The sequence below is a fragment of the Astatotilapia calliptera genome, chromosome 9, assembly GCF_900246225.1.
Source record: "Astatotilapia calliptera chromosome 9, fAstCal1.2, whole genome shotgun sequence".
NCBI classification, from domain to species: domain Eukaryota; kingdom Metazoa; phylum Chordata; class Actinopteri; order Cichliformes; family Cichlidae; genus Astatotilapia; species Astatotilapia calliptera.
Window position 1 is genome coordinate 24,213,232 of NC_039310.1, and position 22,903 is coordinate 24,236,134.

Genomic DNA, 22,903 nt, shown 5'->3' on the forward strand with positions numbered 1-22,903 from the left:
AAGCGTTTCATTCAAAATAGTCAACAGGGTCGCAAGAAGCGTGTGGAAAAACCAAGGCGCCAAATAACTGCCCATGAACTGAGAAAAGTCAAGCGTGCAGCTGCCAAGATGCCACTTGCCACCAGTTTGGCCATATTTCAGAGCTGCAACATCACTGGAGTGCCCAAAAGCACAAGGTGTGCAATACTCAGAGACATGGCCAAGGTAAGAAAGGCTGAAAGACGACCACCACTGAACAAGACACACAAGCTGAAACGTCAAGACTGGGCCAAGAAATCTCTCAAGACTGGTTTTTCTAAGGTTTTATGGACTGATGAAATGAGAGTGAGTCTTGATGGGCCAGATGGATGGGCCCGTGGCTGGATTGGTAAAGGGCAGAGAGCTCCAGTCCGACTCAGACGCCAGCAAGGTGGAGGTGGAGTACTGGTTTGGGCTGGTATCATCAAAGATGAGCTTGTGGGGCCTTTTCGGGTTGAGGATGGAGTCAAGCTCAACTCCCAGTCCTACTGCCAGTTTCTGGAAGACGCCTTCTTCAAGCAGTGGTACAGGAAGAAGTCTGCATCCTTCAAGAAAAACATGATTTCCATGCAGGACAATGCTCCATCACACGCATCCAAGTACTCCACAGCGTGGCTGGCAAGAAAGGGTATAAAAGAAGAAAAACTAATGACATGGCCTCCTTGTTCACCTGATCTGAACCCCATTGAGAACCTGTGGTCCATCATCAAATGTGAGATTTACAAGGAGGGAAAACAGTACACCTCTCTGAACAGTGTCTGGGAGGCTGTGGTTGCTGCTGCACGCAATGTTGATGGTGAACAGATCAAAACACCGACAGAATCCATGGATGGCAGGCTTTTGAGTGTCCTTGCAAAGAAAGGTGGCTATATTGGTCACTGATTTGTTTTTGTTTTGTTTTTGAATGTCAGAAAGGTATATTTGTGAATGTGGAGATGTTATATTGGTGTCACTGGTAAAAATAAATAATTGAAATGGGTATATATTTGTTTTTTGTTAAGTTGCCTAATAATTATGCACAGTAATAGTCACCTGCACACACAGATATCCCCCTAAAATAGCTAAAACTAAAAACAAACTAAAAACTACTTCCAAAAACATTCAGCTTTGATATTAATGAGTTTTTTGGGTTCATTGAGAACATGGTTGTTGTTCAATAATAAAATTATTCCTCAAAAATACAACTTGCCTGATAATTCTGCACTCCCTATAGGTAGGCCCGAGAGGATATAAAACTTGGCGGCAGATTGAGGGCATGTTGTTATTACCTCTGAGCTTCAGTAGAAAAAAATGTGGATTTTCAAGTCAGCATAATTGTCTGTACTTGCCTTTAACTGACTCATATACTGAGATTCTTCTATGCAGGAGGCTCTCATGGGTGAGTGGGTGTTGTTTCCTAGAAATAAAAAAAAAAAGATTTCTAGGAAAGGATAACATTCAATGAATACCAATGCCTTCCATCATGTATGTTCTTGTTCATGCTCATATCTTTCAATGGGAGAGCTCCCAACTGTGTCTCTTCTTGTTTCTTTTCAACTCCACTCAAAACATTTCCCACATTTAACGAGGCCAAAGATCACGGGGCAGATGCAGCACAAAACTCAAAGGCAGATGTATTTCAAACTCAGCTCATTTGTCACCTCTGCAAATTGCATCAATGTTAAAGAGCTATGCTCTTATGTTGTCACCTCCATCACCTCCTCCTTACAGACATTGCAGTCGTGGATATGAGCGATGTGTGTCGGCAGCCCTCCTTGTTTTACCACCTGGGTGTGAGGGAGAGCTTTGACATGGCCAACAATGTCATCCTATACCATGACACCGACCCCGACACTGCCCAGTCACTGAAGGTACACATGCACACTCTCCCATCAGTGTAACTAGTGTTCATGGACACCATTCTTTTACGTCTCCTTGGGACAAAATGATCTGCTGTGTTATTTACAGACTAACATGTCGTACAGTCAGTCCTACCAGCTGTTTAAAATAGCAATTCAGGAATAATACACTATGTCACTGTCCGAAAGTCTGGAAACATATTCTCACATGCTCTTTATCTCCGCACAGGACATGGTGGCACAGAAAAACACAGTAAGTTTCTTATGTGTGCATGTTTTATAAAGATTTCTGTGTGCACACCATCTGTTTCTATTTCTAGAGGAATATTCCTGGCAGATACCGTTCACCCCCATGCAGAAATGCAGACAGGAATGCATATATATATATATATATATATATACACACACACTCTCTCACACACATTGTGTACAAGTACACACATGTTAAATCATGAATGGCCGGCTCGAGAACGAGAGTCATATTACTTGTTAGTTTTCCTAGAAACTGACCTTCACTGTATGTATGCTGTCTTCTTTGTGTATATGTGTGTTTGTGTGTGGAGTAGGCTGCTCGTCCTCCACCGTTAGGTTTTCCCTGGGTTCAGTTGCCTCCAGAATACAGAGGCTCTGGTCTGAGAAATAAAGTAGGTATCAGGCCTGCATCAAGGCATGCTGGGATATTCCCTAGTTGACTGATAATACTAACAGACAAGGAAGTGAGGATGGAAAACAATGACCTCTCCCTGGGATGTCGTGTGGCTAACAGATTAAAGCCCCTAACAACACAAAGGAAGCAATGGATAATCAGCTATAGCATGCTTTAAGAGTGCTGGATGCATGTGCGTTTTTGCACTAAATTAAATTTGCATCATCTCAGAAAGAATCATGGAATTGCATTTAATCCCACTGTGGGGAATTTACCTAAAAAGTGTTTGTGAAACAATCCTCACTGAATATAACTGAACAGAGTTTAACAGGAGAAACTTACAAGTGTAAATCAGAAGCAGCTAGTTGCTGTGGCCTAAAGTGCTGTCGTTCGATGCATGAAATCATGATGGTGACTGCTTTAAAATGATGTGTGGTGCTGTGACGACCATACTAAATAACTACAAATCTAGTGATATAGTTGTTAAATAAAAGATGTAGAAATATATGTTTTAAGAATGAACACAACAAAAAGACAGTCAGCAGTGCGTGTAAGATTTGTCAGTCCTGAAATGCTTTGCCAAATGCTTTTGTACCTGCAAAGCTTATCATTTCAATTTCAGATTTAAAGGTAATCACATTTGTTCATATGCAAAGCTGGAAGAAGAGGCAGAGGTTAGAGAGTGTTAGGTGGTTCTTAGTACATGAGGCTTATTACTTCTGGAAACCTTCACTGATGTAGTATGATGCTACCAAACAGTCTCAGTGGTGCACTGATCCTCTCATTAATCACTCTAATCCCTACTCTCACCTCCTTATCTCTCTCCACCTGGACTTCTTTTACACCTGGCATTTGCACAAAGCTGTCAAAGTGCTTTTCTTTCTGTAAACAACTTGTAATTAAACCTTCTCTCCTCTCTTTCTAGGCATCCAGTGGTAACTACTACTTCATCCCCTACATAGTCACCCCTAACCACGAGTATATGTGCTGTGAAAGCGATGCCCAACGGAGGGCAAGCGAGTACATGCAGCCCAACTGGGATAACCTGCTGGGCCCACTGTGCGATCCCCTGACCGACCGCTTCACCAGCCTGCTGAAGGACATCCACGTAACATCCTGGTGAGATACAAGTGAAAACAAGGGGCTGCTGTAATCCCACTATCATGGTTTCCCAGTACAGACGCAGATGTAGACTGTAAAGTGCAACTATGTTTATTTTTGCTGTACTCACACAACCAACGTAACAGCTATGTGTGCTTAAAAATCAAACCCTTCTTGTCTTTAGCTCAAAACACAGCCTCTCTCTTTGTGTGTGTGTGTGTGTGTGTGTGTGTGTGTGTGTGTGTGTTGCATCAAGTTTCCATTTCTAAGGAAATCAGAGGTTGATTAGTCAATACTGTGTCAGTCAACCACCTTAACAATGCTTCATGTCCGCCCCACCTTCCCTTCTGGAGCTTGGCAGAAACAGCACCTCACAGTCATTTACAAGAAAAGCACCCCCCCTCACCCAGAAAACAAACAAACAAACTACTAAGTAAGGAGTAATATAGGCTTTCAGCTAAATGTGGTGCCATACTTAGTTATGAAATGTAGTAAAACGGAAGTGTAAAGTAATAACGTAAGACAGAATTTACAAAACACCATCTGAATAACATACTTAAGTATAGTATGTTATTACAGTACAATAAAAGTGCTTTATTTGGTGTGTTCTGGAAAGATAAATGTTAAATATATTGCAAAGTGTTGGAACATCAGCTTAATCTCAAATTAACTTAATATTTACTTTTAAAATGAGTCATTTGCTGTGTCAACACTGGTTAAATGAGTTGTCACTGGTAAATGTATCATCTTCATCTTAAAGCATGAACAAAAATAGCCTGTTCACAAGAAATATTAGGTTATAACAGAAATCAGTGTCAAAATTTCCACCTCCAATGTCGTGTGTAAGGGCACTGGTGTTATCTGCACACTCTGCACTGAAAATCAAGCAGATTTCATCCCTTCTGTATTACTGTGATTCATTCTTTGCTTGTTTAAGCAAAACCTGCTATGACGCCTCACACAATGTCTTCCGAGTACTTACGTCACACCCTTGCTGACTCAGCAGCACTGTCTCCCCATTAACTTCAGAGTCCATTTTAAGATTCTGGTTTTAACTTAAGGTGCTTCAAGCACCAGCTTACATCAGTGAACCTTTACATCCTTTTGTCTCCAGCACGTCCCTGAGGTCATCTGAGCAGGGCCTGCTAGCTGTGCATCATACAAGGCTAAAAGCTGATGAGACAGAGCTTTTCCAACAGTAACCCCCAGACTCTGAAAAGCTCCTTCTGAGCTTGTGATAGGTGGACTCTGTGTTTTCTATTACAAAACAGCTAAAAACGAATCTTTTTAGACTTGTGTTTGGCTACCTTTTGTTTTTATCTTCTGGTATTTTGTCGTGAAGCATTTTGTGATGTTAGGTGCTTTAGAAATAAAATTAAAAAGGAGTTGGAGGTAATTATTCTAGGGATGTTCCATGCATTTGTTTTGCACAATGCAGTATTCCGACTGTAGGAGTCTATAGTGAGGATCATAGTTCATAGGTTTTTGTTAGTACTACCAACTGACCATTAGCACTCAATAGTAATCTCATCAAAACAGTAAGTAATGTCTGTTTGCTGCAAAATAAGGGTTGGTCCACTAGAGGTCAAAAATTGTTCTTTAGATCAACATTAAAATGAAAGCTTCTTTTCTTCCTCTGTTCCTTGTCTGTGTACATATAGTGCTTCCTTTAAGGACACCCTGCTCAACGACATCAGGAAGGCTAGGGAGAAGTACCAGGGAGAGGAGCTGGCTAAGGAGCTTTCACGCATTAAACTCCGAATTGATAACACAGAGGTCCTAACACAGGACATTGTCATGAACCTGCTGTTTTCCTACAGAGATATACAGGTACAAACACATCAAACATGACCTTCATTTCTTTCTATCAGCTGGGAACTTCTTAAAAGTTATTACAGACTGAAGTTCAGAATGACATTTATATTCTAAATGCATTATCATTAGGTTTAAATTTAATGCCCCTTTTGTGGCTTCTCTGACAACCAGGACTATGATGCCATGGTGAAACTGGTGCAGACTCTGGAGATGCTGCCAACATGTGATCTGGCTACCCAGCCCATGATCCAGTTTCATTACTCCTTTGCCCTGAACAGGTACGCAGCAGCTCAATGAAACTGAACATTTTGATGCCCAAACCCTGTGGTAAAGCAGATTTATCTTCTTTAATTATTTTTAGGGATCCCACATTTTTTGTTTTTTGTGCCTTTATTTCACTGAGGACATTCATTCTAACATATCATATAAAATGCACCATAAATATGCAGTGTGGTGATATCAGGAGCTAAAAATGTAGTAACTGCATGTCAAAAATGCAACAGACCACAAGTCTAGCATTCTGTGAAAAATACATTTTTGTTGTTCAGGGAAAATTAAGTATACTGTATGATTTAACAACTTTAGCAGCAATAACTTGAAGTCTTCATTTTCTGTATGACGTTTTAGCCTTTCACAGCATTGTAGAGGGATTTTGGCTCAGCCTTCTTTTACATTTTCTTTAATGTTGCTTTTGTTCATTGAGGTTTACAGGCACTTGTTTATACACAGCTCTCTTAAGGTTCCCCCACAGTATTTCAGTCAGATTGGAGTCTGGACTTTTGCAACACCTCGATTGTTTTCTTTTTCAGCCATGCTGTTGTAAATTTTCTGCTGTGTTCAGGATTATTGCTCTGTTGCATAATCCTGCTTGAGCCAAGCTTTAGCTGTTGGAAGGTTACCTCACACTTACTCTAGAGTGATTTGGTATATAGAGAAGTTCATGGTCAAGTCAATGACTGCAAGGTGTCCAGGTCTTGAGGCTGCAAAGCAAGCCCACATCATCACCCCTCCACAACCATGCTGACAGTTGATATAAAGTCTTTATGCTGATATGCTGTCATTGGTTTTAACCAAACGTGGTGATGTCAAGTATGATCACATATCTACACTTTGCTTTTGTCTGTCCAAAGGATAATGTTCTGGTGGTCTTGCGGTTTGTTCAGATGGAACTTTCCAAACTTAAGCTGTCCTGCAGAGATACCTTCTCCAGGCAGCTTGTTCAGGCTTTCTCTCATTGTACTGTGATTAACTTTAACATTTAACATGCTAACTGAGGTGTTTAAAGTCTGTAGCTCTTGATTTTTTGTTTGAAGTTTCTCTAAACATTACAAGATCTGATCGTAGGGTGAATTTGCTAGAACAGCCACTCCTGTGTTAACACACACCCGAATACTCCAGGCCAGTAAACTGCCCAAACTGCTTTTGAGCAGGTAGTTAGGCTGATGATCAGTTATCAAGTGCATTTAATTAGCAACACCTGGCTGGTACTTGCACTTTTAATTCCTATGGAAGTAATAAAGGTGTACTTCTCAGTCTCATGAAAACGTTTTCCTTCATGTGCATGTGCATGTACGTGCAGGAGGAATGCTCCTGGAGACAGGGAGCAGGCTCTCAGAGTGATGCTGCAGGTGTTGCAGTCCTGCGAACATCCTGCACCAGACATGTTCTGCCTCTGTGGACGAATCTACAAGGACATTTTTCTCGACTCTGACTGCAAAGACACTAAAAACAGGGACAACGCCATTCAGTGGTGAGAACACACAGAAATAAATGCATCTTATTCACATCTTATTGTTTCCTTGTGTGTATTCATCTGTATTTCCTCTTCCACCTGTCAGGTACAGAAAGGGCTTTGAGCTGCAGCCCACTCTGTACTCGGGTATTAACCTAGCTGTCCTCCTCATAGTTGCTGGCCAGCAATTCGAGAGCTCCATGGAACTCAGAAAAATAGGTAACCTGATTCCCCCTTTGACTTGTTCTCAGCGGACTCTCAAGTCAATGTGAAACACCTAAGTTGTGTATTTTCAGCATTCAGTTTGCATTCAGTAGCTCCTTTTCTTGATATTTCTGTGGTACAAAAGTCAGCTGAGACCATGCCACTTCAGTTTCAATCAGACTGCAATTACAATGTTCACTTTTTGTCTTCTTATAATCAGGGGTGAGGTTGAACAGCCTGCTGGGGCGCAAGGGTTCCTTGGAAAAGATGAATAACTACTGGGACGTCGGCCAATTCTTCACCGTTAGCATGCTAGCGAGTGACATTCCTAAAGCTACTCAGGCTGCAGAGAAGCTCTTCAAGCTGAAGCCACCTGTTTGGTAAGAGAGAAGATCTTGTAAATATATAAAAGTTGCAATGTCAATGCATGTTTTTCATAATAAAGATTAGTTTTAAATTTTGGTCACATTCTGATCCCCAGGTCTCAATTTTTTAAAGATGTGTTCAGCTTTCATAGTTGTAGTGAAGTATCAGGACATTCATCTTACAAAAGTACATTTGTTTTTATAATGCAACTCTTTTATTTAAGTAAGCCCAAACATGCTACAAAAAACAGTTTACGAAAACAAAATTTCAAGGAATTGTAAGTGTGATGCTTTTTATTTTAATGATTATAATTGGTTGTATTTTCTTCCAGGTATTTGCGTTCAGTAGTGCAGAACTTACAGCTGATCCAAAGGTTTAAAAAGCAAAATTTGGAGCATTCTCCTCAGAGAGAGAAACTCAACTTCTGGATGGACATCATCGTCGAGGCCACGCAGTGCACCACCAACAGACTGCGGTTTCCAGTATGTAAACATATACATGCATTCATGCTGAAAAATGATGACTGAGGGGTTCAAAATCAAATGTTTTGGTGTTTGTGTTTACAGGTGCTGATTCTGGAGCCCACCAAAGTTTACCAGCCATCCTATGTGTCTATCAACAATGAGGCTGAAGAGAAGAACGTCTCCATCTGGCATGTTTCTCCTGCTGAAACGGTCAGAGCATTGCCCATCTAATCATCTTCCTGTTAGGAATATTGTCCTCCGCTCGGAAAAATTCTAAATATTAAATAAAAATTAATTTAAAATGGTGAATGACTTAAACTAAATCAGACAACATGTATGCAAACAGAAGGAACTTTGATGTGAAATCTTCCATCACATATTGTGACTGAATAACACGTAATTACACAAACTCATTGCACCCTCATTTTGTCCAGTATTTTAATTGCACCCGAGTATACCAGGGTGAAGTACCACCAGTATTACCAGTAAACAACAAAAACCACCAAAATGCTATATCAGAATTTAAATTAGCCTACATCTTGCCTTTTGTTTAACATGCAGTGCTGATCAAACACATTATAGTGAAACGAAGTTTGATAACACTTCACATTAATTGTAGTCAAACATCTCAAGACAGGTGAACATAATGCTGCTTCATTGATTTTTAATTTTTTTTGTAAGGAGTATATGGAGGTTTGGGCTCAGATAGTTTTGGGATTCAAGTTTTATTTTGCATCCATGTGGAGTCTGTTTAAAGATTGTTGACTCATCATTGTAGAAAAAAAAAGAAAAAGTGTGTTGCAGACACTTAAAGCTGAGCCAGCATTAACTAAATTTGCTTCACCTATGCTAATTCAGAAATGCTAGAGGGCTGGAGCCGTCCAACTAAGTAGACAGAAACATATACATATATGCATATTTGTTCATTTACCTGCTAGAACCTACTGGAACAAGATGTTAGAGCTGAAACACTTTATTTGTTGATTGATTAACTTCTGTTTTTTGTTACAGAAAGGTATTCATGAGTGGAACTTCACTGCAATGTCCATCAAAGGCATTAGGTATACAAGAGACATGTTTGGGAAACAAATAGAAATAAATAGAAAACGTACATTTTTGTTCAATTCAAATTTCTCTTGTGGTTTTATGGGCCTGGGCTGCAATTGTAGTAACTCAGGGAACTCAGGAGTGGTGCAAACAAGCATATAAATTGTGGCTCCCTGCAGCTATATCCATAATACATGAAGTAAACAGAAGAACTAGCTGCCAGGAACATCATTAGGGATCTCCAGCTGACCTGTTCAGCCTCAATATTCAAAACAGTGACATATTGTGCAAAGCTTCAATTACTCAGTGCAACCGGAGGAGGAAGAAAGAAAAAAATGCAAATATCAGTAAGGATATTCCTCGTGGTTAATGGCCAGTGCTTACTGTGAAAAAACCCCCATCACCCATGCTCTTAAATACAATTTGACGATCCAGGTAAAAGTCTGGCTATAGAATAAAACAACTTTTTTTCGTGTTAGAATACAATCCCTCAACACAATTTGATTGTCTGCTCTCCTGCTTACCAATCTAAATTACTCATTTATATCCATGTATTATTATTATACTGTGAGCAAATGTAAGTTTTTTGCACGCTAATGAGATTTACTTTAATCTGTGAAAAGGACTGTGTTATAAAATACAGCATAAGGAAGAGTTAAATAAAATAAAGAACAGTGCCCAGCCTAATGTGGCCCTTCTGTCTGCAGTATCAGTAAGTTCGATGAGCGTTGCTGCTTCCTCTACGTCCACGATAACTCGGATGACTTCCAGATCTATTTCTCTACTGAGGAGCAGTGCGGTCGGTGAGGACAAACACCTCTAGATGTGTTTGTGTAGGTGTGTGTTTGTCATGTGTCCGTCCGTGTTTGTGTTTGTACACTTCATACTATATGCGCAGATGTGATCTGAAGGCCTAGAACTGTAAATAACTGTAATAATGTCTGTGTCTGGTTATGTGTTTCAGGTTCTGCTCCATGGTGAAAGAGATGATATCTGATGGTACTGGGAATGCTGTGGAGCTGGAGGGGGAGGGTGATGGAGATACGCTAGAGGTCAGTGTGAGCTTGAAAGTGTGCTAACACACACACACACACACACACACACACACACACACACACACACACACACACACACATACACATATGTGTGTGTGAGATATTTAATGTAAAATATGTAAAATATGTCATTTCTATGCCTGTTTTTCTGTGCTACAGTATGAATATGACACCGATGAGACAGGGGAAAGGGTAGTGTTGGGTCGTGGCACCTACGGAGTGGTGTATGCTGGGAGAGATCTCAGCAACCAAGTCCGAATTGCCATCAAAGAGATCCCTGAAAGAGACAGCAGGTAGGTTGACCTACCAACCTACATTCATGGTTCCAAGTCTTTTTGGCATAGCTGACAAAACAAAAGAAATGCATAAAATTTGCTTAATATATATAATAATTAAAATATTTAAATTTTACTGATGGAGAACTGATGGCAAATTCAGTTTTTTTCTTCCACATAAATAAAAGTAAATGCAGTAATTGCATTTAGTATATTTAAGAGATTATTATGTTGTAGTAACACAAAGAGCAAACAGTCTTTATTTTACAGTTGAACTTAAATCACACAAAAACAAATAGGAGCTTGCAGCAATGTTTTACCAGTATTTAATTTTTAATAATTTACTTTGCAGCAAATGTGTCTGGATTATTGGACAATGAACAGATAATGTTATTTCCAGTGTTAATACCAATGTGAATGTAGTTAATGATAAAACAGAACCTACACAAATAACACACAAAGCAAGGGTACGAAATGCAATTTGTCTTTTCTGATGTCTGTTTTCTTTTCCGTGGACAGGTACTCTCAGCCCCTTCATGAAGAGATCGCTCTTCACAAGTACCTGAAGCACAGGAACATTGTTCAGTATTTGGGTTCCATTTCTGAGAATGGATACATTAAGATCTTCATGGAACAAGTGCCTGGAGGTATGTTTGTACAAACCACAGAAAGAGACACAATTCTGTGTAATAGAAGCTGTCTTGTGTTACCTCCTATTAGGTAGCCTTACTGCAGTATACATCTAGTTCAGCCTCAGTGAAAAGGCAAAAAAAATGTCTTAAGCAGAAAAACAACATATAAGATATTGTGTCTAAATGATGTTTTCTCTAAAGCTCATCTATTTCAGAGAGATATGCTTATGACCACCGAGTTGGTAATTAGTCTAACTAGCTGGGTGTTTTTCCACCTTTAAGATAGGCTTTGGACACGCCTTCTTTCTTTTCTCCAGGAAGTCTGTCTGCATTGTTACGGTCGAAATGGGGTCCTCTGAAGGAGGCAACAATTATCTTCTACACCAGACAGATTCTGGAAGGTCTCCGATACCTGCATGAAAACCAGATCGTCCACCGAGACATCAAGGTAGAAGGAACCCCGCCTGCCATGATACATCTTTGAGGAACACAGCTGTTACTTCTATAAAGTGAAATGTCATTATGACTGAATTTCAAGTTAAAATTATTTTTTAAATAAACTTACAAGTAGTCTTAGGTTTGAGCTTGTGGATACAAAGTTGTCTTGTCTGGAAGAAAAGACATTAAAGTATTGAGCATTACATAGGATGAATGAGTTTCTTGCTGACTGAGACTATATGGTCGAGTATTGTGGTCCTCAAGTCCAACCTAAAACCATTCATTTGTGCACCATCATGTGGGATCTCAGGCCAAAGTCTGATGCACAAAGGCGACCACATACTGGACACTTATGTTGGTTCTCGTCCTCAAAGATGCACACTTTTCCACTTGGCTACTTTGTCTCTTATTCTCATAAGCTTGCAACCTGTTAGCTTCCATGATTTCCTATTGTTTTACATCAATGTCACATTTCTGGAGGGATTTTTTTCAGTGTGTCTTTAGTCAGCTTTGGTCATTCTTAGCTGAGACTGTGTTAGTTGGCATCTGAGCCTGCAAAAGTACATTCATGTTAAGATACATCAGTCAGTTTGACGTGCCTGAGACATAGGTGTTCTGAATTGGTCGAGAGTGAGCAAGCAGATAAATCAGAAGTAGGTTTATGGGTGAATGACTTTAGAAATGAGGCTAAGAGACTGCTGACAGCTGACACACAAGAGGGACCTGAGACACTGAGAGCCATAAATGTGTACAAATGGCAAAACTGCAGAGCTGGTCCTCGTACTGCAGGCGAAAAATTAGTAGACGAGGTGGGCCGACCAAAGATCCAATGAGAATGGGTTAGTGGGCATGCCCCTCAGAAAATCTCAGAACTCCAGGGAAACCTATCAAATCACACACATATGCATATGTATCACATAGGTGGAGAGAAAAAAAAAAGAATAACTAGAAAGAAACAGCACTGAAGATCAGTGGGAACAATGACAGGGCCAAGAATAGAGCCTCGTGGAACCCCATTACTGATGGGGAAGTACTTGGTGATAATTGGTGATAATTCTGTAGGCTTCAGTTTAAATAATAATGACCCACATAGTTCAATGCATTTAAATCTCTCCTCATTTGTTTCTTTTTAGGGTGATAATGTCCTAGTTAACACCTATAGTGGTGTCTTGAAGATCTCTGACTTTGGTACCTCAAAACGGTTGGCAGGAGTCAATCCCTGTACAGAAACATTCACAGGTAACCTTTTCGATCATCTTGCAGAATTTGAATTTTACAACAGGTTTTAAAATACATATAAACACCCATCAAAACCCATAAAAACATTAAAAAAAACCCAACAAAAAACTATATATATATATATATATATATATATATATATATATATAAAAACACCCAGCACGCCCCTGCGGGCGGTTTATCCTTCAAGCTCGGGTCCTCTACCAGAGGCCTGGGAGCTTGAGGGTCCTGCGCAGTATCTTAGCTGTTCCCAGGACTGCGCTCTTCTGGACAGAGATCTCCGATGTTATTCCCGGGATCTGCTGGAGCCACTCGCCTAGCTTGGGAGTCACCGCACCTAGTGCTCCGATTACCACGGGGACCACCGTTACCTTCACCCTCCACATCCTCTCGAGCTCTTCTCTGAGCCCTTGGTATTTCTCCAGCTTCTCGTGTTCCTTCTTCCTGATATTGCTGTCATTCGGAACCGCTACATCGATCACTACGGCCGTCTTCTTCTGTTTGTCTACCACCACTATGTCCGGTTGGTTAGCCACCACCATTTTGTCCGTCTGTATCTGGAAGTCCCACAGGATCTTAGCTCGGTCATTCTCCACCACCCTTGGGGGCATCTCCCATTTTGACCTCGGGACTTCCAGGTTATACTCGGCACAGATGTTCCTGTACACTATGCCGGCCACTTGGTTATGGCGTTCCATGTATGCCTTGCCTGCTAGCATCTTGCACCCTGCTGTTATGTGCTGGATTGTCTCTGGGGCATCTTTACACAGCCTGCACCTGGGGTCTTGCCTGGTGTGATAGACCCCAGCCTCTATGGATCTTGTGCTCAGAGCTTGTTCTTGTGCTGTCATGATTAGTGCCTCTGTGCTGTCTTTCAGTCCAGCTTTGTCCAGCCACTGGTAGGATTTCTGGATATCAGCCACCTCCTCTATCTGCCGGTGGTACATACCATGCAGGGGCCTGTCCTTCCATGATGGTTCCTCGTCTCCCTCCTCTTTCTTGGGTTTCTGCTGCCTGAGGTATTCACTGAGCACTCAGTCAGTTGGGGCCATCTTCCCAATGTATTCTTGGATGTTCGTTGTCTCATCCTGGACTGTGGTGCTGACACTCACCAGTCCCCGGCCCCCTTCCTTCCGCTTAGCGTACAGCCTCAGGGTGCTGGACTTGGGGTGAAACCCTCCATGCATGGTAAGGAGCTTTCTTGTCTTTATGTCAGTGGCTTCTATCTCCTCCTTTGGCCAGCCTATTACCCCAGCAGGGTACCTGATCACGGGTAGGGCGTACGTGTTGATGGCCCGGATCTTGTTCTTACCATTCAGCTGACTCCTCAGGACTTGCCTGACCCTCTGCAGGTACTTGGTGGTTGCAGCTTTTCTAGCGGCCTCTTCATGGTTCCCATTCGCCTGCGGGATCCCCATGTACTTGTAACTGTCCTCTATGTCTGCAATGTTGCCTTCTGGTAGTTCAATCCCCTCAGTTCTGACTACCTTCCCTCTCTTTGTTACCATCCGGCTACACTTCTCCAGTCCGAACGACATTCCAATGTCATTGCTGTATAGCCTGGTAGTGTGGATCAGTGAATCGATGTCTCGTTCACTCTTGGCATACAGCTTGATGTCATCCATGTACAGGAGGTGGCTGACAACTGCTCCGTTCCGTAGTCGGTATCCGTAGCCAGTCTTGTTAATGATCTCACTGAGGGGGTTCAGGCCTATGCAGAACAGCAGTGGGGACAGAGCATCTCCTTGGTAGATCCCGCACTTGATGGTGACTTGTGCTATGGGCTTGGAGTTGGCCTCTAGTGTTGTACGCCACATCCCCATTGAGTTCCTGATGAAGGCTCTTAGGGTCCCATTGATCTTGTACAATTCTAGGCATTCCAGTATCCAGCTGTGGGGCATTGAGTCATAGGCCTTCTTGTAATCAATCCAGGCAGTGCACAGGTTGGTCAGTCTGGTCTTGCAGTCTCGGCTGACTGTTCTGTCTACCAGTAGCTGGTGTTTTGCGCCTCTGGTATTCTTGCCAATTCCTTTCTGTGTCCCGCTCATGTATTGACCCATGTGCCTGTTCATCTTAGCCGATATGATGCCTGACAGGAGCTTCCATGTAGTACTGAGGCAGGTTATTGGTCGGTAGTTGGAGGGGACCGGTCCCTTCTTGGGGTCCTTGGGGATCAGGACCGTCCGACCTTCGGTTAGCCATTCCGGGTGTCTCTCGTTAACTAGCAGCTGGTTCATTTGTGCTGCCAGACGCTCGTGGAGTGCAGTCAGCTTCTTCAGCCAGTAGGCGTGAACCATGTCGGGCCCTGGTGCTGTCCAACTCTTCATACTGGAGACCCTTTCTTGGATATCTGCCACTGTGATGGTTACTGGACCCTGTTCAGGGAGGTCGCTGTGGTCTGCCCTCAGATCCTCTAGCCACTGAGCATTGCCGTTATGGGTTGCATCCTTCTCCCATATGCTCTTCCAGTATTGCTCCGTCTCCAGCCTTGGTGGTGCTGTTCTCTTATTGTTCCCTTGCCACTGAGAGTACACCTTTGCTGGTTCTGTGGAGAACAGCTGGTTTATTCTCCTGCCTTCTATCTCTCTGGTGTACCTCCTCAAGCGGCTGGCCAAGGCTGTGAGTCTTTGCTTGGCAGTTTCCAAGGCCTCAGGTATGGACAGCTTGCTGTATTTCTTAGGCACCTTATTTGTCCTTTGATCTTGCCCTCTAGCCTCCTTCTCCATGGAGGGTACTGCCCCTTGTCGCTGTTCAACTTGTAGCCAAGCATCTCACTGATCACTGCTGCCGTATTGTAGATCAGCTTGTTAGTGTCGGTAATCGTGGTTGTAGGTATTGCCCGTAGTGCTGCATTAACATCATCTAGCAGACCTTCTGAGGGTACTTCACGTAATCTTGGTAACCGGCTACGGGGGATCCAGGTTTCAAGCTTGGCCATGATCCTATTTTTCAGGTCAGTTCCTATCGCACTTGGGGCTATGTACCCAATCTCGGGTGGGGGTGATGATATCGCCCCCCTGACCTGGCGTCCTGACTCCTCCTTGCCGTAGCATTTGTGTTGTACCTCGTCAATATATATCTATCTATCTATCTATCTATCTATCTATCTATCTATCTATCTATCTATCTATATATATATATATATATATATATATATATATATATATATATATACACACACACAGTATACCTAAAACCTAAACAATGAGATTACAAAGGCATTAAATAAAAGAAACAGCCTTTCAATATTACAATATCTATAAAAAACAATTCATTATTGCTAGAATATAGTTTAACACGGTGGTTTCATCTGATGTACCCCGAGAGCCATGTGCAATGTACACAAACACACAAGTCTTCAAACTGTTCAAAAGTATTAGCTTACTATTAAAATCATTCATGCCCTACTTTTAGCTGCTACTCCATGTAACAGCTATTGGTGACTAATTTCACCTGTTTTTGTGTAGCTAACAGCCCAAAGCTGTTCATGTACCATTTGTTTATGCAGTTAGCTAACCATTTAAACTGTTCATTGTCTATGACTGACAGAAATTTCAAACAATAGCCCAGGGATTAAGTTGAAGTTTGTAATAACAGTAATCTGTTAAATGCTCCCAATTCTTTTGATCGTTGGGCTGAAGGAAGGACAATACTCGGTGTATAAATGCTCAATCAACAAGCTTTTATTCCATACAATTCAACACTTTATGAGCATAAACCATCCGGATGGGAGATGAGTCCGTCTGATCTCGAAGTGTCTGAGCGTTCCTCCAATTCTTATAGCTTCAGCCCCCCTCCACCTAGTCATAAAACCTAAACATCCACATTCTTTCTCTCTCTCAGTGAGCCTAAGTTATGATCTTGCCTTCCTGTGCTTTATGTTCTGTTCTTTTCTATTCAGACAAATAAGGTGATGACTCTCTGAAAACAGTATTTTTTATACCTCAGCCGTATAATGCATCATAAAACAATATCATTCATTCACAATAAATCAGCAGTCTAATGTAATACAAATCAGTTTAATAACTGTAATAGTTATCACCTTCTTCTTAGTCAGGAGAATAATGCAAACTAAAACTACACAATGATTTCACAATCTTTAATTAGGGGTATAACGATAATATAATAATCTCACAAATCCCACGAAGTTCTCAGACGTGAACAACTTAAAAACGTTCTGCTTGGAAGAAAAATGCACAATGAGCAATTTCATTTCTCTTTAACTCCAATGTCACAAAAAGACACACGAGCCCTGACCTGTCATAAACAGACTAATTCAGTCTGAGATGCATAAATGGAGTCTGAGATATGCTCACTCTCAGACTATGAGTGTAAATATCAAATGACCTTCAAAATGTCAAGAGCCACAATCAGCCTCTATGGAAACAGAGAGACACATGAGTGCATGCGAATGTACTGACATACACATTTATTGGCCATCTGGCCTTCTCCAGCAGCCAGCAAGGTGTGTAATTAGATTAGCTAATCAAGCAGAGGCAGAAGGGTGTTTACCTTTCATTAGGAGCTGTCTGTGTGTGTGTTTCCTTATCCGTTTCTTCTCTGGAGCATCACTTGCTCTTGTCTCACTCTCCTTTTTTATAGCTCTTGCTGGCTCTCTATTTACATCAGCATTTGGAGCAAATGCCAATCTGCACAGAATTTCTGAGCAGACTGGGAGACAAAATAAAATTCTTCTGAAATCTATCTTTAATCTTCGCCTCAGATTGCACTTTGTGTGCAAGGCCATGCAATAAAATGTCCAGTCAGGGTATACACTGTTATAAAAATATTAGCTAACAGAAGCAGCCTTTTGCTACTTCATAGTCTTGGTTTGCAAGTAAAAATGGATTTGTTGACTCTCTTGCATCTCTTTCTGTGTTGCAAATGCTTACACGATATACTTCTCTACTTGAAGGTACCTTGCAGTACATGGCTCCAGAGATAATTGACAAGGGCCCTCGAGGCTATGGGGCACCAGCTGACATTTGGTCCCTGGGATGTACCATTATAGAAATGGCCACTGGGAAACCTCCCTTTCATGAGCTGGGGGAACCACAGGCAGCCATGTTTAAGGTAGACACTGAGCTTATTTGTGTTAGTTTGCGTATTTACTTATGAACCTTTCCAGCCTTCAGCGGTCCAGTTATTTGCAAAACACATGTTTATTTTCTTCTAACACTAAATCTCTGTGGTCTCTCACTTCAGGTTGGCATGTTTAAAATTCACCCAGAGATTCCAGAGTCTTTGTCACAGGAGGCCAAGTCATTTATTCTACGTTGCTTTGAGCCCGACCCTCACAAGAGGGCCATCGCCTTGGACCTGCTCAGAGACACTTTTGTCAAGCACAACACCAAGGGCAAGAAGAGTAAGATCGCCTTCAAATCACCAGGTAAATACAGACATTACTACAATGCCACAAAAATATCATCACATTTCCAAATGGGTTTTACTGCATGATTTTTGTGATGCTCATGTAAATAGTAGTGCTATTTGATTAAAAAAAAATACAGGTGAGAAACCAGTAATATCCAAACTGGTTTTTCTTCCCTTTGTGTGAGGTCATAAAACCACATATATTTCTCACTGTCACAGCTGAGCAGCCGGTGCTTTTCAGATGTGAACCCAAATGCAGACCCAGGAGAACAGAACTTGAAATCAAACAAAGAGCGAGCCTTTATTTGGCTGATGGCGGGTGGAAACATGAAAACTAAGGAAACTATGATACATGATGACTCGAATAACAGACTGACTATGATTAACTATGACATGGATAACAGACAACGCAACACTGACAAAGAGAAACACGGGGCTTAAATACACTGAGGGATAACGAGGGGAATGAGACACAGGAGGAGAGCACAGCTGGGAGTAATCTGACATGACAAGACCAAGATGAAGCAAAACTCAATACATTGACATAGGACACAGACTTTCAAAGTAAAACAGGAAACATCACAGACACAGACTTGACTAGGATACAGTTGACCGTAACCATGGGTCACAGAAACAGAGCCCAAAAGACTAGAAAAGATAAACGATGACAAAATCAAAATTCAGTAATGATACAAAACTTAAAACACTGGGTCACTGACCCTGGACTGTGACACTCCCACCCAATCAGTGAAGGTCACACTATGTCACAGAAAATGACATTATTGCATTTAGGCTTCCTTACCCTAACCCTCAACATTTGACCAACCACCACAGTGGATTTAAAAAAAAAAACAACATCATGTGATTAAAGCTATAATTCAATTTAATTCAATTTAATTGCAAGGTCAGTCTCTTAATTGCCCCTGTGTTTTGGCCTTTTCAGTCTTCTGAATCTGAATCTGAAAACTAACATTAACTTGTACCAGAATGATGGGAAGATAAATATGTCGAGAAGGAGAGAAACAGCATTATCCAAAGCATATCTGGCAAATATCGTAGAGGCAGTGTTATGGTAGTAGGCATGTAGCCCTGCCAGTGGAGCTGGGTCACTAGGTTTTATTGATGGTGTGATACAAGTAGCAGGATGAAATGCAATGGTGAATGGCCATAAAAAGTCATATAATAAAGTTGAGTATGGGTAAAGGACAAAATGTCCTTATGTGTGAGTGTATTAAGTTTTAATTGTCTTGCCCATGTCTTATTCCTATTCTTCTTTTTATGTATTCTTCAGACTATATCCCTAACATCTCCCTGCCAGTGCAGGTGCAAGGCGAGGCCGCTGGCAGTAGCAGCAGTGAGCATGGCTCTGTGAGTCCCGACTGCGACGCAAAACACGACATATTCTTTGACAAGAGGAAAAGCTCTGGCTCCAAGAATCTGCTCAAACCTCCCAGTTCTAACTACCTGAGGTGTGTCTGAAACCACATACTGAGATTTTGCATCAGACTGGGATCGGATGGCATTAAGAAAACTGTTTCCTTTTAAAATATTGTTTTACAAATTATTAGAGCAGTGAAACAATGTGTTTCTGCAAAGAAATCCTGCTGCTGGTGCTGAAGATCAGATCATGTGAAACGATGTAAATGAACGAGTGCATCTGTGTGTGCAGATAGCAGGTGGCCTTATTGCACTCACACCGTCCTCCGCTGCCTTTTACAATACTAATTTAACGAGTCCTGATAATTTTACAAGCTTCAGCTGGTGGCTCTGCACACATCAGTCGAGCACCAATGTGCACACATGCATGCACGTCACGCAGCGCTGACTCATGCTACTTCTGCACTTTCCTTTGCACACAGAGTAGCCAGGAGAGGCTTGTATCTGTAAATAAATTAAAGAGCACACTGCTGTAAATCATCTGTTCACTTCATGTCTTGTTTTATGTGCTTCTCAGGTAACTTTGTGTGTGTGTGTATGTGTGTTGCAGTGTGCCTGATGAGGGTTCAGTATCAGAGGACCGCTCTGTTCCCCCATCTCCTGAGGACAGGGACAGTGGTTTGTTCATGCTAAAGAAGGACAGCGAGAGACGGGCCATTCTGTACAAGGTCCTCAATGAAGACCAGGAAAAGGTCATCTCCAACCTCAGGGAAAATCACATGCAGGTGTGTGTGTGTCTACTTGTGTTATATATAGAGTGGAGATATAAGTCTGGTTCCAGAAGCACACTCGGGGGACATATATTGTTGTGGAGAGAAAGGTCTGTTCACCTGAGCAAACATGATGACTCAGCTTTCCTGGAAGACCCAGTTTAACGTTTTAGTTATAAAAGTAGTGGCTTTGTCTCCAGGAAACAAGGGCAGATCATAAGCCACATTTTACAGGTAACTTCTGCTAATCACAACCTGCTTTGGAGCAGTTTATGTTGAGAATTTAATATAGGCTGGAAATGCCACGCTTTCACTGATTCTTTTATTTACAGCACTGTATAAGTGTGGTGTAGATGTTCTGCTGAAGGAATATATTTTATGTATATAACCTACAGAGCCATACATACTAACACAAATTGCAGTTTTTATCTAGAAATTTTTGCTACCTGCTCATCTGTTAATGACTCTCGAGTAGACGGTGTCCCAATGATCCATTTTGTGCAGAAGAGTCAAGTGATACATCAAATCAAGTGCACACAGAGCTCTAAGCATAAAGCTGGGGTTAATGGGAAGAGTTGATAACCACCGTAATGAAATCTGGATCATGATACCCCAGCTGGGGTTTCAGATTTTACCAAACCAAAGAAAGCCTGGCTATGTTAGACTTGCTTCATATTATACCCCTATGATCTATGTCTGAGCAATTTGCAACACAGATTGTCATTACTGTTTCACTACCATGAATCCAGTGCAGTCACAGGGAGCCTAATTGCAATCTAAAATAACTGTTGTTCCTGATTCTTCCATTGGGGGGCGTAATTGGTCTTTCAGAATACTAATATCCTTCCCTAGATAAAGAAATGTACTTTATTGCACAGGGTAAAATCCTAAAAGATAAAGATACAACCCAACCAGGAACAAAAATCTACAAAATCACTTATAATTTTTAAAGTTTTTATAATAATCTTAATAATATGGGCTTGTAATGCTACAGTTATTGATCACTAGGCTTAAATTGCACACTCTGCTAAAACTGTGTGTAGGGTAGCGAGGATCTCCAGCTGTCCATCGATCACATCAAGCAGATCATCTGCATCCTTCGAGACTTCATCCATTCCCCGGAGCGGCGCGTCATGGCGGCCACCATCTCCAAGCTCAAGCTGGACCTCGACTTTGACTCCACATCCATCAACCAGATTCAGCTGGTGTTGTTTGGTTTCCAGGACTCGGTCAGCACTAACCTACACCCACACACACACACACACACGCATGGTTTCATTCCAATTGTTTCATTAGAGAGCAATTTGGGGTTCATTTTCTCGCCCAAGGATACTTTGGCACGCAGACTGGAGCAGCCAGGGATCAAATCACCAACCTTTGATTTGTAGATGATGAGTGCTACCTCCTCTGCCCTCCCCAGAAAGAAGACTTCAGTTCAGTTTACTTTCTGTACCTTTCGTCTCTGACAATAATGACAGTTTGTTTTTTAATTGGTGTCCTTAACTGCCAATTAAAAAGGCCCTAAAAAGTATTTCCACGTTTTCCACTAGACATCTTGCCAAAAACAATCGAATAAATGTACAACCAGCTATAGTGAGTGTGGAATCTTGTGAGTGTTGGAAAAAAAACTACAAATAAAAGTGTCTATACTGTAAATGTCTGTGCGGACCTTCTCAGGTGAACAAGGTCCTGAGAAATCACCACATTAAACCCCACTGGATGTTTGCCATGGATAACATCATCCGACGAGCTGTGCAGGCTGCAATAACCATCCTTATACCAGGTGGGCATCTCTGGCAGCTGCAGCCTGTCATAAGCTTTTTACTCCATCTAGTGGACATTAACATCCATGCTATTTTACTTTTCCGATTTATGGTTTAGTAGTTTAAGTAGTAGAGTGCTCGCAGAAAGCCAACAACATAACATCAATTACCTTGACCTATGACTTTTTTACTAACACAATAGAGCTGCAGACCCACTTTGGCCCGGCGTCAGAGTGTGAGGGAGCAGAGAAGGAAGACGAGGTCGATGAGGAGGAAGCAGAGTTTGGACCCATTTTAGTGCAGCAAACTGACGAGACGGGGACAACGTCCGATCACACACACTCTGCGGTCAGCACTGTGAACTCCTCCCACTCCCACGAACATCAACGCTCACATCATCATCTAGGCACCCAGCTGGGCAGGCTCAAACACGAAACCAACAGGTACCCACTTAATTAAATGTTTTGTTTACCACGGTTAAGGTCAGGTGGAAACCTTCACAGGCTCATGTGGAATTTTTTCTCCAGGCCTGCATGCACAGGTTTCCACTTGTAACTGAAGCAGGAAGTGGAAAACAAGGACAGAACGTGAGGTTACAAGCATACCCACGTACACTGTCACTATCTCTTCAGGGCTGTTTATGATAGGTGGCTGACATACCCACAGGGGCATGAAATGGAGCAAATTTCTGCACAGTCCTAATACACAAAACAGTATGGTGCCAGTAATCACCTTAATCAGATGGTAATT

The 22,903-nt window shown here is 41.7% G+C and overlaps 1 protein-coding gene across 4 annotated transcripts in view; it reads left to right on the forward strand.

Annotated features, from left to right (window-relative positions):
• The window catches only part of map3k15 (mitogen-activated protein kinase kinase kinase 15), a 32,731-nt gene that overhangs the window by 4,086 nt on the left and 5,742 nt on the right, over positions 1–22,903 (forward strand). Inside the window, exons 3-27 of one of the 4 annotated variants that reach the window (XM_026180115.1) lie at positions 1,729–1,868; positions 2,086–2,109; positions 2,423–2,500; positions 3,428–3,621; positions 5,265–5,433; positions 5,590–5,696; positions 6,998–7,168; positions 7,257–7,369; positions 7,575–7,734; positions 8,052–8,202; positions 8,287–8,394; positions 9,196–9,245; positions 9,939–10,034; positions 10,196–10,283; positions 10,446–10,579; positions 11,081–11,208; positions 11,511–11,641; positions 12,765–12,870; positions 17,786–17,943; positions 18,076–18,259; positions 19,535–19,712; positions 20,231–20,405; positions 21,434–21,619; positions 22,068–22,173; positions 22,356–22,596. In XM_026180115.1, the coding sequence (XP_026035900.1) occupies positions 1,729–1,868; positions 2,086–2,109; positions 2,423–2,500; positions 3,428–3,621; positions 5,265–5,433; positions 5,590–5,696; positions 6,998–7,168; positions 7,257–7,369; positions 7,575–7,734; positions 8,052–8,202; positions 8,287–8,394; positions 9,196–9,245; positions 9,939–10,034; positions 10,196–10,283; positions 10,446–10,579; positions 11,081–11,208; positions 11,511–11,641; positions 12,765–12,870; positions 17,786–17,943; positions 18,076–18,259; positions 19,535–19,712; positions 20,231–20,405; positions 21,434–21,619; positions 22,068–22,173; positions 22,356–22,596 (3,376 nt within the window). Of the gene's footprint in view, positions 1–1,728; positions 1,869–2,085; positions 2,110–2,422; positions 2,501–3,427; positions 3,622–5,264; positions 5,434–5,589; positions 5,697–6,997; positions 7,169–7,256; positions 7,370–7,574; positions 7,735–8,051; positions 8,203–8,286; positions 8,395–9,195; positions 9,246–9,938; positions 10,035–10,195; positions 10,284–10,445; positions 10,580–11,080; positions 11,209–11,510; positions 11,642–12,764; positions 12,871–17,785; positions 17,944–18,075; positions 18,260–19,534; positions 19,713–20,230; positions 20,406–21,433; positions 21,620–21,718; positions 22,174–22,355; positions 22,597–22,903 lie in introns of those variants that run through there. The other 3 variants (XM_026180116.1, XM_026180118.1, XM_026180117.1) reach the window with 3 other exon arrangements.